This window comes from Drosophila novamexicana, unplaced genomic scaffold, assembly GCF_003285875.2.
Source record: "Drosophila novamexicana strain 15010-1031.04,08,12 unplaced genomic scaffold, DnovRS2.1 tig00001292-arrow-arrow-pilon, whole genome shotgun sequence".
Classification (NCBI taxonomy): domain Eukaryota; kingdom Metazoa; phylum Arthropoda; class Insecta; order Diptera; family Drosophilidae; genus Drosophila; species Drosophila novamexicana.
Window position 1 is genome coordinate 1,046,216 of NW_020824848.1, and position 17,989 is coordinate 1,064,204.

A 17,989-nucleotide genomic window follows, 5' to 3' on the forward strand; every position below is an offset into this window, starting at 1 on the left:
ATTTAAAGTCTAGTAAACTATTTGGCAATGAAATAAGATAAGATATTATTTACAGAACTCTTTAGATGAAAGACTTTCAGTTAATATTCGTTAAATATTTTTGGGTATATGAGCTTTAAACTTGTACTTAAAACAAAGTAATTTTTGTAACTTAAATAACTTTTTTGTTTATTTAAAGTCAAGTAAACTTTTTAACAATGAAAATTGCGCACAGATAAATATTATTTAAAGAGCTCTTTAGTTGAAAGACTTTCAGTTGATATTCGTTTAATATTGTTGGGTATCTATAAAAGATGAGCATTAGACCTGGTTTATCTGTAACCTTTGCGCTATCTGTGGAACATAATTCCAATTTCCTTTGGTTTTTACGACCTTTCACGAGCAGCACTCCGAGTAGGAGTCGGGAGTCAAGTGCGCCATTCCCGTAGAAACGAAAGCCGTTTACCATATCGCAGGCGGTCGTAAAATGATGTTGTATACAATTTAAATACAGGACTACGAGAATTGTTTTACGATCGAAGTCTCTGTTTGTGCCTCAAGTAGAAAGCAGAGTCTCATTTAAGGGAAATAAAAACAATAAATACAAACCAATTGAAGTTGAGTTGCGGCAATATGCCCCATGCAATCCACACATGTCCGAGTCGGACGGCTCTGCAAACTCTGAACTGTGATCTGGCACAAGGATTTTTCACGCTCTCTCTTTATTCCAAGATTTAACGATCGCTTACCGCGGCCAAAAATGGGTCGTAAAACAATGGGTTATCCTCGGGATCGAGTGAACGTGTCTCTCTCTGAGGTTGGCTGTGATTGTCTCTTGCTTATTTTTAGATCTATGCTGGGAATAGTATTGGAAACAAATAGATTTACATTTTATTGCCGCAAAAAGCAAACATTTACAAGTCTGAAACAACATTGTTTTTCGTTCTTTTCTTCCATCCGTCACGTTAAGCCATAAAACGCCCATTCGACTATTTTTCTTTGTTGCTTTGTTTTGTTTAGTCAAACCGCAAGTTAATCAAACCGAAAAAACATCGACAATTGCATTTATGGTTTATATAGTCCGTGACATCTTGTCGATCGACGCGTGTTTCTTGGATCTTCCCTGATTTATGGGAACTACTTATCCCATATCCCCCCATATCAGCGAGTCAACACCTTGTCAAAAATTTGATTGGCTCACTCGACGTGCAGTTGCATTTAAATCAAAACCAACAAATCGTAGATCAAATTCACACCCTCCGATTTTGTAGGCTTTTTGTCAAAAGTGCCCCGCAACAAACATAAACTACTCGCTGTGTCTAGAGATGAGCGCGTGTCGTGCTTATTTCCCCACAACGAACACGAAACTAAATGATTCTATCACGCACGGACAGCTCAATTCTGTCGAGAATAAATCTAAGTTTTGTTTCTTGAAGTATTTTGATTATGCTAAAGATTAAATTTAATAGTTAATATTTTATTAAAATTCAATTAAGTTATTTATATTTTATGCTTTAAAGTCTTTAAATAATTAACTTCTCTTCAAATTCGAAGAATAGAGAAGTCAAAATCTTCTGTTACTGAAAAATATCTTTTTCTATCTCAATCTCTAGTTCACTTTTATTATTTAAATTCATGCCTTTCGAATCTTTTATATCGAAAAACTCGAAAGAGTCGTTTTTAGATGGAATCTGCGAACTATCGACTGTGCTTGAGTGAAAAGTTATATCTGATTATGTTGTTTTTTTTTTTTTGTAAACATGTAAGAATAGGAAAGTCGGGATCTTCTTTTACTGCAAAATATTTGTCCATGTCAAACTCTATTTTACTTACGCCATGTTTAGCATCGCAATAGTAATTTTTATGGTTTTAGGTGAAAGCAAACTATCGACTGGGCTTGGGAAGTTGTTCGTGTCTGTATTGTTTTTGCTGGTTATATGTTATTTTTAACGAAATCAAAGATTCCTTTTTTCGTGTGGGAAACCCGCACGAATCACGCACGTATCACAGCTCTGAACGGCCCATGTCCATCTCTAGTTGGGACCTATTTATAGGGTAGATGCCGTTAAATGCAGTCACAGGCCCTATTTGTAGAGCTGGGCTATTAGCGGCGTGCTGTTGTTTGACAACAAATACACGAAGCTATATGGCTACAACAACATTCTTCTGAGCAGCCTGCCCTCCTTCTCATCATCATCAAAATTGTTGTCCTCGGCGGCGTCGGCGGCGTTACACATCATTGACAGCAAATTATCCGCATTACCTGAATTGTCAGAGCGGGCGGCCCCATTTGGCCATTACGGCGGTGTGAACGTGACCTTTGGTGGCCATTAAATGGCACACTTTGAGAGCCAACGCATTTGTATGCCGCCCGGAATCGGAAATTTATGCGATTCTTGACACTAGTTGCGTGGCACAGCTCTCCTCTTCTTCTTCGCCCCCCTCAACTTTGTATAAATATATATAGTATCTTGATGAGCTTGTTAAGTCAGCGGCAGGATTCGGAATATGGCATAAAACGTGTTCCATAAAGTGGCTATTGACCCGCAGCCAATAGCAAATCTTTCGAATGTCAACGAATATTTAACTGGCAGGTGCTTTACGGAGGAATCGGGACTTTTATTAAGAGTTTTCTCTGGACTTTGAAAAATCGTAAAGTACTTCGATATGTTCACTGAAATCAAGTACGAAGATAGCCAAAGTCCAGCCAATCTCGGACTCAGGTTAAGAAAGCGTGAGAATGAAGAATTTCTTGGAGAATTCTTTTTAAAATTCTGAACTTTCCAAATACAAATCTTAAATACAGTTTTTATTCGCTTTTAAATCATTTGAAAATATTGTAATATTCGCGAAAGAAATGCTGCAAAACCGAAAGGAAATTTGCGGGAATCCCGGTTCACGGTTCGAACCAGCATCTTTCTCTTCTACAAAAGCTTGTTGTAGGCTTCACCTAATATCATATACAATTTCATCCCTTAATGAGTAACTCTTCATTTAAAGTATTTTCTTTTGAACCAAACTATTTTACTAAAAATTTCAGTTCGGCTGTGCTTTAGAAAATTGGTTTTGGTTAAGGTTCGGATTATCATAAAAATAATATCGGAATGCCGGGTTCTAGACCTGGTTCGGTTAAAGACTTATCAGACTGAAGTATTAAAGAAACCGAGTCTTAAAAAAGAAGGAGGCTTGCTTGAATTGTATTCCAGTCTAATAACAACTCTAAACTTAAGTTTCCTGTGAATATTCAAGCTATCTAAAACTGAAACTGATTGAGTTGCAATATCTGCTCTATTGAATTTATGAAACATATTCATTTGCAAGACAATCAGATGTGAAAACTGAAGCGATAATTGTTTCCGGGATGTAATTATTGTACCTGTTGGAAGGGGGTGGGACCTGCGGGGCAGGTTATGATCAATGAGGTTGTGCCGCAGAGCTCATTTAGTTTGTTTTCCTGAGTATGAATCTCAAAAGATTCGCAAATTAACGGATGCTCAAGAGGCTGCAAAGAAATATCAAACAGTTTTGCCTCGCACAGCTTTAAAAACAATAAACTTTCAACAAGCAACGGGCCAGGTCCAGGTATTTGTGTGTTTTTTTGTTTATTTGTTTAAATTTAGAATATCGACCACATTAAAATAGCAACTGCTTCAAAAGCTTCTCAAGTGGAGAATCATTAAACAGATTCTCAAGATGTATTATATGCTCGGGCATTGTTAACTGCCTCTCTGCTTGTTCTTCCTGCTCTGCCCCGCCCTTCCTCTTCGTGGTTGACCCCGCGGGTAATTTGCACTTCAAAGAGTCCAAGCGGCGGGTGTTTATGCCATCCAACCAGGCCAGCTGCTGGGCTCCAAAGAGAGATCTATGGCATTTATGAGTTACAGCGGGCCGTTCCCGTGTGCTAATGAGCTCCCCTCAAACCACCCCTACCACTCCCCTTCCTGTTCCAGGTCAATTATCACAGCATAAACCCACAAATCCCGCGCACTTGGCACTTGGCACTTGGCACAAATCCCCCAATGTCAGCTTGGGAGCGGGGGGAGGGGCGGGGGCGGGGGGCGTTCCACGCACCTGACATGCCATCATCGATCCTTGTCGTGCCACAAAGCAGATGTCAAATCTCTAGTTGACAGCCACTTTCATTTCGATGCATTATTAAAATGCGGCAACAAGGCAACATCCTGCCACATCCTACCTGCCCCCCACCCTGCCTCCCTCTTCAATCAGGTGCGACCCGGGCGAAAGCGCAGCGCAGACATCTTGGCGACTGCCAGAAACAGCTCGTGTTTATTTTCATGGGAAAACTCAGCGCAGCAGAGGGGTAGAGAGGGGGGAGAGGGGAATGGGGGGGGGGGGGGGGGGGAGATGCTGCTGCTGCTGCACTTGGCAATCGTTTGCCGTGTTTATGTGCCGTGTATGTTTGTATGTAAATAAGAGTACGCAAAACTTCATGCAGTGCCGGGCAAGGGTAAGGGGAGAGGGAGAAGAGTGGCTAGGGGAGAGGGAAGGGAATGGTAAGGGGGAACAGGCACAGTCTGGCGGAGCATTGGGCTATGGAACACACGCATCGCGTCAGCGGCAAAGCAACAAAGGCACGTGTAAACAACTCGAGCTAGTTTTGCCCCGATGCAGCAGCTCCCCACAGCTGACGATATAAGAATGCAACTCTCTTTGGCACGCCGAACTACGAAATACACTATAAACATTTTGAAGTGCCAAAGTGGAAGAGAACTATTAAGAACAACTCTTACGCTCACGTAATTGAGCAAACGATAATTTTAAAATGCAGAGGGTGCATCTTGTCTCTTTAGTTTTTCGGATATCCTTACAATTTGGAGTTTGAACCAAGGCGTTCACTTTAGGGAGTCTTGTGAACTATAAATAATAACTCTTACTCTCACATAATTCGGCAAACGATACTTTTAAAATGCAGAAAGTGCATCTTGTCTCTATATTTTTTGGTATATTCTAAGAAATTTGAGTTTGAACCAAGGTTTTCACTTCAGTGAGTCTTCTAGATACGTGATCAATGTACAGGTGAAACCTCTAGAAAGATAGTCTCTCGAAATCGAACAGACAAAACCGCTGGAAAGATACTCTCTCATAATCCACCATGCGATACTCTGGTTTTATGTCTCTAATATCTGGGACATCAGTTGTGTTTATAGCCTTTATCTTCTAGTTCCTAGGATATCAACACAGGCTGCGATTCGAAACTTGAACTATTATTTTTGCCTATTTTAGTGAGTCACCTACATAAGTGATTATTCCTTACGACGAATCTGTAACGAAACAGAAGACTGAGTGAATTCGAAACACGTTATCCGTAAGGGCGAAAAATAGGTGGAAGACGAGTTTTGTAAATTTTTTGTACAATTAAAAAAGCTGGTTAAATGCTGCTAGTATATTGCTGCATTAATTGTGCCCAGCTACGCGAGTTTTTGGTCTTAACCCAATGTTAGGGTATACAATAAAAAAAGGGCATCTATGAGTTTTGTTCGCACAAATGCAGGCCGCCAAGGCGTGGCGCGGCAGACAAACTGGCGTCAAAAGTTGTTCGAGGTTGGAGAAAAGTGGGAAAAGGCCAGGGAGGGTGGGGGGTCTGTTATGAAAACAAGAGGCAGCCAAAAGCACTTGGCACGGCTTGCACCTCGTTGTAGCCCGAAATGGTAAATGGTCGACAGTTTGATATGCGGTTTGGCAGCGCCAGCAAAATATCAGTTGGCGATTTTGCAGCAGCCGAAGCCGAGCGCCAGTTGCTGCTGATTTAATTTGGAAGCGAGGCGGCTTCCAGGATTCCAGCAGCTGGTCAAAATGGGGCCGGTTTTTCTGCTTTTAGCATGCATTATTATTATTATTTTCTTCTTTTTTTTTTGTTTTGGGAAAAGAACTCGTCAAATGTTTACAAGCAAATACGCCACATCATCAGGCTGAGACCAGGGACAGGGTCAGGAAAATTTATAGTTTTTCTTTTGCTCTGTTGTTTTTTTTTTTTTTTTCTGTGGCGCAGCTTGTTAGTCTGTGGGCGGGGCAGTGGGCGGTGGATTTGGGATTAGAAGCAGGGCCGGCCGCGGCCAACAAAAGAGGGGACAATAAGTTGGAATTGGAATTCGCTTTGATCTTTTCGCACTTTTAAAAATGTTTGGGAAATCTGTGTAAAGGCATGAATCGCTTTTCGGAGAAACAATAAAAAATTAATGGCAGCAGTTGCTGTTGCCATTGTTTTTGTTCTTGTTGTTGTTTGTTTTTTAAATTTTCTGTTTGATAAAGCGCGCCGCAAACAAAATGGGTGGCAAAAATAAATGCCCAATAAACGCCACGAGATGTGCAACTAGTTCTGGCCAACTCGCCAACTCCCCCATTCCGACTGCTCCCCTCCCTCTGGCTGCCCACGCTGTGGCAACTGCTGCTGCTGCTGCTGCTGATTTACATTTGATTCGATTTCAAGCGGAAATCTTTGGCAATTGCAGATTAATGCCCTGACAGCTGCCTGGCTGGAGCCGGATCGGAAGCTGCTGGCATCTCAGGTGTCAGGATACTTGGCGCTGATTAGATAAGCATTTGCGGCAAAATGTGTTAAGCTTTGTTTGGCTTTTGTTTTTGTTCGTGCCTTTAAAGCCAACTTTCTGCGGGCCAAATGCAGGCGAGCTGCTGCTGCTGCTGCTGCTGGCAGCAGCAAATGGCATTTTTATTGAGCCATTAAAATTTTTCGGCCTCGACTCAAGTGTCTGAACGATACGGATACGGATGCGACTACGGATTGGCTGGCTGCTTGCTTGGTGCGCGGGGTCCTTATATTTTGATTAACGTGCTGATGCCCATGTTGCTGGGTTCCTTTTTGATACCCTGAGCCCATCTAAAATGGGTGAGTGCATGATAGTTTTCCGCCAAGGTTTGTAACGGGCGGAGGGATGCTGATCTACCAATAATTTCGGAAGCTGGAGACTTGAGGGATCTTCGAAAAGATAGATAGCTCTGCTTGAAGGAAATCGAGAAAAATCCATGTCCCCTCCTTATGAAATCTCGTAGCTTATAAGAGCTAGAGATCCAACGATACCTTCCCACATTTTCATAGCTTAAAAGAGTCAGAGATCGGACAATAAGTACCAAAGTTTATAAAAAAAGAATTTCTCATAATGTTGGCTTATGGGAAGGGTATGCAGAAGGAAGTTAGATTAATTCTTACGGCAGCTCTTCGTTGTGTTCTGGGTATTTTCTAGTTGTGCACACCCGACTAGAGTACTCTTCCTTATTTTTTTCGCTTTACTTTTCGCATTGCCCACAAAATGCCACCTAAGGGGATAAAGTTGTGAAATATTTTGGGATTTGTGCGGCTTAGGTGAATGTTGTCCCCGCAGCCTCAGCCTCAGCTGTAGGTGATTAGGCAGCAATCCATATTTTTTTTTTTTGGCGATCGTCTTGGCCAAACGCGAACAACAACAACAAACTGCGGTCATTTGGGCCCAAAGATTTATGTACATATTTGTTTGTTGTTAGGCCAAAGCCGCCGCCTCATTAGCTGCATTTCAAAGTCCCGGTCGCTGGTGCTGGATCTGAATCTGGGTGTGGATCTGGGCCATGTCCTGGAGGCGCGTGCGTGTCGCTTATCACACGAATGTCATTACGCACCTTGGCGGGCCCATAACTTTGAGACCCAGACCCCCATCTCCCCCCCTTCAGTGCTTTTTAGACAAAACCAAAATGTGCGAATGCGAATGCGAATGCGAATACGTGAGTTCTGCAAGTTATGTGCGCGTAAGTGAATGAAATTACCGTAAGGCATTTAAGCAATGCAAGAAAAGCCGCTCCGAATAGATACATAAATGACAATGCCAGGCAAAGGCGACAGGCGACAGGCGACAGGCTTTCTAGCCACACCCCTTCTCCAGCAGCTATTTTGGCCACAAAACGTTTAAAGACGCAGCTCAGCACTTGGCATAAAAATCCTGTCAGCCCCTGCACTGCGAGAAAAAACCAAGCACGCCGAGCATTCAAATTTCTGATCAAAAGATCCTAATCGAATTTGACAAACGTTTAGCCAGGTTCTTTATTTGTTAAACTGACAATACATTTCCTATTTCTAGAAATTTCTGATCAAAATTTTTCTTTTCTTAACATTACCAATTAATTTTTCATTTGTACCTAAATTGGTTAAATTCAAGAATGAAATGTGTAAAATGTAAAAATTTTAGGATGTAATGTAAAAAAGAAAGATTCTAGTTTCACGGTCGGACTTTAAGTTCTTTAGGATTCTGAAGCTGGTTCAATTAATTAAGAATTGCACGAACAATATTGCTGAAAATATTGTAAGCCTTAAATATTTTCATAAACAGGATGCGGGCTAAAATTCTCGTATCTAAAATCAGTTTCAATCAAATGTAATTGATTGCAATTATTGCAAATTTTGCGGCTAATTTAAGAATATTCAAGTAAATATTGTCAGATGCAAAGTTTTTCTCGGAGTGCATCTGCTTGGCTTGGTTGTTGCTGCTGTTGATGCTGTTGCTCCTGCTCCAGTTCCTGCTGCTGGGCTGGGTTGTAAGGCGCGCTTATCGTTTTGACAGGAATATCTGCGCTTTCTAAATGCCGACGCCGTCGTTTATGATGCTTCTGCTGCGCTTGCGATTGAGTTTCACCACCAACAACAACAGACCAACGTACCATCCTAACCCCCATTCTAACCCCAACCCCAATCCTCCAGCTCAATGCCACGCCGTAAAAACGTGCTGTGCCTGGTTGTTACTTTAATGGCTTTTACTCCCCACGAATCCAGAGAGTCGTCAAGCGAATTATGGAAGCTGCTTTTGGCTGCTTTTCCTGCTGCCGACATCGTCTTCATCTTTGCGTCGGAGTCGTCTTTGCCTTTGCCTTAGCCTTAGCCTTAGCCGGGGCTTTGTTTTTCAGCACTTTTGTGTGCCTGCGTGTGTATTTAATAGTCTGTGGCTTGACATTGACTGCCTGCTTATATATAAACCTATATACCTTTTCATATATATAGACAGACTTGAGAATTACTGCGGCTTACCTGCTCGGGGCCAGGCCATTCGATTATCGTGTCAAATTTTAATTACTCAAATTACAATTCGGCTTCTAAAGCCCGCGACTTACTTTTCGCTGCCAAGTTGTCAACACTGTCAAAGCCTCAAGTCATTAAACATCCAAGACTACCTAGGCCTAGGCGACCGACTGGTCCATTCATTTGGGAGGGGGAGGTGCTCAAAAAAAGGGGGGGAGGCACTCAAAAAAGAAAAGATTTAAAGCATCTTCTAACAATTGACTTGGCGAACTGTTCAGGACAATCTGGAATGAAATCCATATAGATATATATAAATAATGGCCAAACTTTGAAAGTCAAGACAGCTGAAAATGTTTTTAATTATAGAGATTTATTTTATTTATAAAAGTTAAAAAGTTGTATGCGTACAAAATTGATTGATACGTATTTCTGACAGTTTTTTTTTTTGTATTAATAATTATAATAATATTTTATATTTATTCTGCTTCAGTCAGTTTCGCGTATTCCGTTTTACTCCTTCGTCCTTAATCGATTTTCAACTATATTTACAACAATATTTCTACAATATTTATTATATAAATTTTTCCTGCTTAGTCGATTTTGAATAGTAACAAAGCCTTTGTACATAAACATCCAAAATTATTGTAATAATAATCAACATTCGATCGATTTTTGTCAGTTTGATGTATATGTATGAAATATTTTTATTTTGCAATTTCCCTTTTGTTCCTTCGTCCTTAAACGATTCGCAATGCCTGCCGAGTATCAAAAACGAATAAGTTTTGGAAATGTTATCTGGTTGGGCTGCCAATTCGGGCTAAAAAATTATCCATAAAAGGGTGGGTGGGCTTGGACCGTGGCCAGGGGTTGGGCGGGGGTGTGGGTGGGAGTGCTGCGATGTGTTGGGCTTTTAATATGCCTAGATTGAGCCCGATTATGCACGCACTATTTATAAAGCGTCTTTGGGTTGGCCTTGCCATGACGTCTGTATCCTAATGAACGCCTTTTTTTGCAGCATACGCTTCCTGTTGTTGTTGCCCCCTCACCCCGAGACACGCGCACCCCCCATCCTCCCGCTGGTGCCCACTTCGAATTTTGCGCTGACATTGATTGATTATAAATCGGCATACATTGCAAATCTAAAGCGCACACAATAACAAAACTGTTTCTGTTGTTGTTCTTGTTGCTTTTCCTGTTGTTGCTTATCCTTTGTGAATTGTTGGCGCTGCGGTTGCTTTTGTTTGGGCTGTGACAGCTTTTAATCTAGCCTAGCACGAGCCAACTGTTGGCCAGTGCTGCCAACTCAGCTATTTTCTAGCTAAATTATCCTTTTTTTTAAGTTGAAATTGTGAACTTAATGTTTGCATGCTTACTAGTCTATCAGTTTGCAGAAGTCTCTCTTTCTGTCGAAACCGGCTGGATCGAACTACTATATCATATAGCTGCAATAGGAACAATCGGTCGCAAAGAAGGTTCTTGTATGAACAACTTTTTTGTCTAACCATACTTGGATTGGGCCTGCCGTAGATAGCTGTTCCTTCTCGTTACCATTGGATTTAGCTACTTTTTAAAGGCTGCTGGCAACACTGGCGCCAACTGCGCTGCCAGCAAAATGAGTAGCAACAAATGCTACCAAAGTGCCCGCCCGACAAACAGATAGACAGACAGAGGGACAGACAGACAGATTTGAAAATCACTTTAGTTCATATTCGGACAGTGCCTGAGACTTTAGCCAGTTGTCATTCGGTGTTATGGCTCTTAATGGAGCTGCGGTCCAGGGCGCTAATGATGCGGCCAGTGTTGACCTCAGCTTAGCGGCCAAATGTATGTGTGTCTATGTGTGGGTGTGTGTGTGTATGTGTGTGTGTGCCACACGCTGCGTATACGCAATATGCGATCAAAACTGATGCGTTGCCCGTTTGATGGCACGTTTTTGATTCCAATTGCCGCTCGTTTGTAGTTCGAGAGTTAAGAGTCGACTTTATGCGTTTTGCTGTGCTGTTCTGTTCTGTCTGGCCTATATAGGTTGTTTGGCGCCATTTTACGTAGCAAAACAAAAGTTATGGCCCAATTTTGTAGACCCAACCCCGACCCCAACCCCGATCCACCCGCAGCAGAGCTGGGTCTTGTAACAAGTGGGACATTTGCCAGTTGCCGTTTGTTGTTCTAGTCGATGCTGCTGCTGCTGCCAGCAATAATAAAAACAAAAAAATAGAAAAAAAAAACAAACAAACGACTGTGCTCCACTAGGAGATACCCAGCCATAACCAAGCATGCCTAGCAACAGTTCGTTCTAGTTTTGGGAAACGGGACGAAACTAAAAATCTTAATTTTTAATTTGATATATATATAATTGATATATATATCAAAATCAGTTTTATTGAAAAGCAAAGCTGTATAAAACAGTTAAAAGAAATAATTCTAAGTCTGAGCTCTTCGTCTTGGTCGGAAATGCTTCCTTCCGACTGTTACATACGCTTGCTCTAAAGCATTAGACCCTTTTGGATATATTCAATGGGTATAAAAATAAAGAAAATGTTTGCTTCGGAAGGCGCCATCCTTTTTATTTTATTTGATTTTTTTTCTTTGCCTTGCCTTTTTGCCTTCGGCTTGGACTTTCGCCCTGTCCGAGTTTTATGCGTAAATCGGCATAAGTATATGTGTACATAATGCGATACATAGTTGAGGGGAGGCGGTGGGCGGCGGGCGGCGGCGGACCAACTGTTCTATGATAATTTTAAGCAACAGCAACACAATCAACAACAACAACAAGAACAACAAAAACAAGGACAACCATCAGCAAAGTCAATTACGTGGCGCTTTCACAAATCTTTGCCACAACAATCGTGTGCGTCGGCATTTTGGTAGGCGTTCCCCTTGTTGTTGGGCCACGTGGGGTTGCTTTCCCACCCATTGCAAATTAATAGAGAGCACACGCATTCACACACACACACACACACACACACACACATTCACACACACTAACACACTTCCTCCCACACACCCACTCGCATAAAATGTAATGTCATAAGTGCTGAACCTAAAACTCTTCGCTTAACATTTACCACTCAGATCCTTGCCGCACTGCTCGCAATAGAAAAGTCCCTCCTTCTTGCCCCTGGCTTCACTCTGGGTTGGAGCTAAAGATGCGGATTAGTTATGCTTTTGGTTGGATGGCTGCCGCTGCCTTTGCCTTTGTGCCACGGACTCTGTTTAATTCCCTGGTTATGCATGTATTGTAGTTTCCTTTCTATTTAACAACTGCATTCATGAACGCACAAATTGGCAGACAACGTGGCAAGGATTTGTTGTTAACTGTTGCTTGGCATTCCAGAAGCATTAGACGGGGTTGGCTTATTTGTTTGCGCCAAGTCAGCAACATCAACAAGCGTTTCCTGGCAGGTCCTTCAAAGAGACAACAGCGATTCCTTACTCATATAATTTATATATATATATATATTTATATTTAATATTGTATATTTATATTTAATATGTATTTGGATCTCTCGCCATTTCAATATAGTCGCAGGAGGGTTGGTTTTACGGTCAAAAACTTTTTCAGACACAAAAATATGCACAAAAGCATAGCTTAGTTTTCTTTCTTGTTTCAAAAAGTTTTTTGTTTATCAAGATATCTTGACCAAACTCAGCATTCATTATTTTTACTATGCTCCTTATATATATATATATGTCAAATCCTATCAACATCGGTCCACTATAGCTATAGGAACGAACGGATGAAAATTAAGTTGTTGTATGGAAAACCTTATTTTTTCAAGATATCTTGACCTCGGCATCTCTAAGTTTTACTATGCTCCCTACATGTATGCAAAATCCTGTTTAGATCGGACCACTGTAAGTGGTAAGTGGGTTGTTGTATGAAAAACTTTTCGGTTTTTTATGATATCTTTACCAAACTCGGCATTTATTAGTTTTTCTATGCTCCTCATATAGTGCCAAATCCTATCAAAATAGGACCACCATATATAGCTTCTTGTGTGGGCGACTTTTTAGTTTATCCAAATTTGGCATTTATAAGTTTCACTATGCTTCCTACATTCGTGCACAATCTTGTTTACATTGGACCACTATATCAAAATAGCCGCCATAGGAACGATCCGTCAAAAAGTAGGTTCTTGTATGGAAAACAAGAAATACAAAACTTTGTCAAAAGCATCAAAATTTACCAAAGCATAGTCCAGCCCATGTTTTTCTTTTTTTTTCTTTAATAAGATATTATAAATAGGACATTTTGCTTAGAAGTTTGTACAAAATTCATAATATCTCAATAATTTGAACTAATTGAACGTGCTTTATGTTTATTAAGTATGTTGCCGCATGTTTGGGGGAATGCGAAGTATTTGGTTGGCAAGAGTTTTAAACTGTTTGCTTCTTTTCAAAATTAATTAAACAGGAATCTGGGCAACTGCCTTTATAGCATAATATAAGTATTATTAACTCAATATTATATGTCTCTTAAGACATTGCAACTGTAGCCAAACTTTAAAGCTCGTATTATTCGTATTATGGATCTGTCACTAGTCTCGTTTGAATATAGTTGGTTTAGTTACAGATTTCTTTTCTGGTAGCAACTGAAGCATCTAATTGTCAGGTTGGGCCACAAGAGCGCAGAAAATCCTAGGCCGTAGCCTTACGCAATTTGGGGCATGCTTTCGCTTGTGCGTCTTGTTGCTTGTTTAGATGATCCCAGCAATGAATAGCCAGCTTAGCCCAAATGGAAGCCCAGTCACAATTTCAGTTGCAGGCGCTTCGTTCGTGCTAAAAACCAAAATTAGGGGTGGCAAAAACTGTGGGCGTTGACGGGGGCGTGGGCGGGGGCTTCGGTTTTGGCTTGACAGTCGCATTAGTGTGCCCTTCTTACGGGCCATAAAATTTAAAAGCGAGCAAAGCATTTTAGCTCTGGTGCAATTTATTAGGCCGGCTCATCGCGGCGCGTAACAATTGCCTTCATCTGTTGATAAATCCTTGGCATGCCACCAAGTAAATTGAAAATATATTGTGTGTGTGCTTCTCTCTCTCTGTGTGTGTGTGTGGCCCCCACCAAAAGGTGGACCCTGTCTCTGGCCCGGCAATGAGAATGTGCAGCCAACTGTGGCGCAGTTCTAATTATCCACGCACATGTCTCTGCCAGCCGAGAGTGCGAGGCAGAGACGTTGAGCTGGCTGGCTTAAAGCTGCAACGTTAAGGACACAGCGACTCCTTTTGGGCGACAATGGTTGAGGTATCGAGCGCGCTTCCGCTCTCTGTCTTTTATGCAACTGCATTGGCCGCCCGCTGCTAGCGGCATTTAAAACAGCAGCCAACAGACAGAAGCCGGTTTCCAAGCAGCCACCAGCTGTGCAGCTGCCTTCGCATCCGAAGTGGCAGGAAAGTTATGAATTTTAAACATTCTGTGCCAGCAAAAAACCGTCCCTGCAGCCATATTCATATATTCTTCGCGACTGCAAAATTTATAGCACATCGAAAAATCTCCAGCTCTGGCCAGGGCGTTTTCTCGCAAAAAGGTATAAAAAGTTGAAAAACTTTATTATTAAATTTAAAGGTAAAACTCACACAAAAATACTTTCGACTTTTCTAACTGCTTCTTGGAATCGATGATTGTCTCTTATTTAATTGGGAATGCGCGAAGTTCGCCAAATGTCGACATCTGTCTGCAAGCACTTTCTGTACCTGTAGTTAGTCAGGCCGATGGAGTACATGGGATTGGATGCCTTATAAAAGTGCAGTCCTCGTCCAATTTTGATAATATAGCCATTGCTTAGGCTAAAAAAAGAACAGATAAGATAAGTTTTATGTTAGCTGCAATAACTTAGAGCTTACAATATTTTCCGATCGTGCAATGTGTCTTCGTACTTTATGTAGAAGGAGATCTCTCGGCGCTCCAGATCCGCCTTGATTTGGCCTAGGTTTGTTGATTGCTGTTCCGGATTTGCTGCATCCTTTTTGGTGACCAATCGCACATACTTCAGTTGCTTGCAATTGGTTACAGCCAGCTCCAAGAAGCGTATAAGATTTTGGTACTGCAACAAAGGGTTTTAATATTAAATTCAGTTGTTCGTAAGCCTTTACGCTTACCTGATAGTTTTGGCTTAGGTAGGGCTCCTCGAGCATAATCTCTATAGTTTGATTGGTCATATATTTGCCGAATATCTGATCGTAATCGTTTCCAGTATCGTTCTCCTCGATCGACAGGTGGGTTACGACTTCGCCCAGCATCAGTTGGCCATTGACGCGTGCCTTGATGGCATCCGCTCGATCCATATACTCTTTGATTCTTGTTAGAAACCCCTTGCGCTTCACCTCATCCGGCTCGGTGCTGACGAACGTCATCAGCTGGGCAATGCCATCTTGATAAAGCGTTTGCGCCTCCAAAATTCGTCCGCTCTGATCGCACTCGACGGCGCGTATCAACAGCGCCTTTGCTTGCAGTGCGGCGCTCATCTTAATCAGTCTAACTAGCTTAGTACATTCCCAAGAGTTGCACTATATAGTTTAAGTAAATCTAACCGATTTGGATGCACTTAAATTTTTCCTATTAAAGACAAATAACGTTGAAACTGTTTTGAGCTGCAGTCAGCTGTTCAATGTGGCTGCATTTGACTTCATTTAAAATACCGAATGCAAAAAATACTGAGCGCACAAGAAATTGATAATGTAGTTATATATTTCACTTTACAATGAACATTAGAAACGGAAATTAATAATATATTAAGTGACTATGAATTAAAAAAGGATTCATTATCATGTTTCGATTTAATGCAACAAATGTAGGCAACAGATATACTTAATACCAAATCGGTAAAACGCAATTTTAAATACCGGAAACGGTCAGTGTCGAAAGTATCGAAAGTATTTTGTTGCGGAAACGATAATCGGATAGTTTGCTGACCGTTCACATTTGAATTTTGAATGGTTAGTTCGCTTGCTATTAAAGTAACCAGTCGAATGTCATAAATATTCACTTTTCGTTTTATGTTTATGCCACTTACAAGCAATTACCTGAAAACGAAAGCGTTTTATCGTCAGCTAGCAGACGGCAGCCGGTAGCCGTATCCCTGTCGACCTCTTTGTCGTCTCAACGGACACAGGACACTCGTAAAGAAATTGAATTTCACTAAGCCAAATATTAATTTATTTGTGTTTTCATTTCTAGCGCACTGGCAGGTGATTGACCACAAGGGGGTAGGGCTGAAGCTGCTGCGGGCATCCATTCGAAATCGAACTGCCCCCCCCCAAACATTTGCCGCTGCGCGTGTTCTTTTTTTTTTGGGTGACTCCTGTCCAGTTCTTTTATTTGTGCCATAAATTTTAAGCCATTTGGGAGCTGTGAACGCGAACGCAAACTTAGCTTTCGCATTTTAAATGTTTTTGTACCCTGTAAAATGACAAATTTGTGTAACAGACGGAAAGGACACATGATTGATCCCATCAATATTTGGTTAGAGTTTAAAATTTGTTTAACTTTACTAAAAAGTTAACCGAATATATGTTTCGGCTTTATTTTGAACCCATATTTTACCAGGCACTCCAGTTTAAATACTTTGAAAAATATTATGTTCGACATTTTCGAAAATTTTTCGACATTTGTTTAAATTTTGTGGGCTATGATTAGTCTAACTGTTAAAAATATTCCAAAAATGTAATTCCTAAGTTTTGAATTTCAAAGAACTTTGCCAAAACTGAGCTGAATTTTACGCCTTTTAGCCTTTTGGTTCAGATTTGACGTTTATTTCGAAAATTTGTTGGAATTCTTTTTACAAGTTCTAATATTTTTTAAAAAACTATTTATTTGTGAAATTAAAGATAATATTCTTGTTAAAGTTCTCTTATATTTATTCGATTAATCTTAACCTTTTTGATTACATATTTGGGTTTTTTTTATAATGTTAAATTATCATTAAGTTTTTCGATCTTTGGGGGCAAGTAAAAGGCTAGTTTTCCCCTTCTGCCACTCAGTTCGCATGCTCGACTAACTTTTGTTTGGAATTAACCGAATTGTATCTTGTAAAACACAAATTCAAGTGGGCTAAAGCCGAAGCTGTTCAGGCTTCAAGCCTAGAGCTTCTTCACATGTCACCCAATAATGCCCTGTGATGTGCGAAGCCACTTGCCATGCGGGAGGTGGTGGGAGGAGGGGGATAGGGGAGGGGGGGGGGGTGGCCCAGCTGGATTGCGTCTTGCCTCTCCCTCTTTCTCAGTCCAAGGCAAGGGGCAATGGTTAGCTCATATTACGGGTATCTTGGCGCCAGCTTTTTATCGACGATTATTTTCCTTCAACTTCTGGGTGTGTGTGTGTGTTTGTGTGTGTGTTGTTATTGTGCGTTCAATATTTGCTTGCTACTGCTACGATTCTCTCTCTTTCTCTCTCTCTCTCTCTCTCATTCTGACTGTGCATCCTTTTCGTTTTTTTCCGCCACTTTTGCAGCCTTTCTCGTTGATTTTTATTTGTTTCTCTTTCAATTTATTTTGCCATTTCGTTTTCCTTTCTGCTGTCATTGTTGTTGTTGCCATTTTCATCGCTTTTATTACAAATACAAGCAGCATACACAGACACATGCACGTGCACAGACACATGTACACACACACACACACGCACATATACAGCGACACATGTGTGTAGCTCTAACATTGGCTGTCCTTCACAGCCGCTGTGCGTGTCGTTCTCTCTGGCTATGCGTGTGTGTATGTGTGCGCGTGTTAGTCTGTGTCTGTGTGCGTGTGGCTGCGTGTGTTTGTGTGTGTGTGTGTGTGCGTGTGTGTGCGTGTAAGTCTGTTTGTTTGCTGCTAAATGTGCGCTCAGTCCGCCACTCATTTATGTCGTCAACGCCCCCGCCCACACGCTACGCCCCCTCTCTCCCCTCTCCCCCTTGCCACACGCCGCCCCCACCCACTGCAGCTTGTTCGTTAACGTTCAGTTTTCCACTTGATGCTATTTATGTTTGCCTCCATTTTTCAAGAAGGATCAAAATTTAT

At 41.3% G+C, this 17,989-nt stretch overlaps 1 protein-coding gene across 1 annotated transcript; it reads right to left on the reverse strand.

The window, feature by feature from the left end:
• Positions 1–13,253: 13,253 nt before the first annotated feature.
• Positions 13,254–15,584, reverse strand: LOC115766924 (MIT domain-containing protein 1). Its single transcript, XM_030711009.1, has 3 exons — positions 15,092–15,584; positions 14,837–15,036; positions 13,254–14,779 (listed from the first exon to the last, which is right to left on the reverse strand). The coding sequence occupies exons 1-3, from the start codon at positions 15,455–15,457 to the stop codon at positions 14,626–14,628; spliced, it is 720 nt and encodes a 239-aa protein (XP_030566869.1). The 5' UTR covers positions 15,458–15,584; the 3' UTR covers positions 13,254–14,625.
• Between the last annotated feature and the right edge of the window lie 2,405 nt (positions 15,585–17,989).

Coding starts and splice junctions, on each gene's coding strand:
- LOC115766924 (XM_030711009.1), bottom strand. CDS start 15,457: ATGAGCGCCGCACTGCAAGCAAAGGCGCTGTTGATACGCGCCGTCGAG. Junction 15,037..15,091: donor ACCTAAGCCAAAACTATCAG/GTAAGCGTAAAG, acceptor CCTTTGTTGCAG/TACCAAAATCTTATACGCTT. Junction 14,780..14,836: donor TTGCACGATCGGAAAATATT/GTAAGCTCTAAG, acceptor TTCTTTTTTTAG/CCTAAGCAATGGCTATATTA.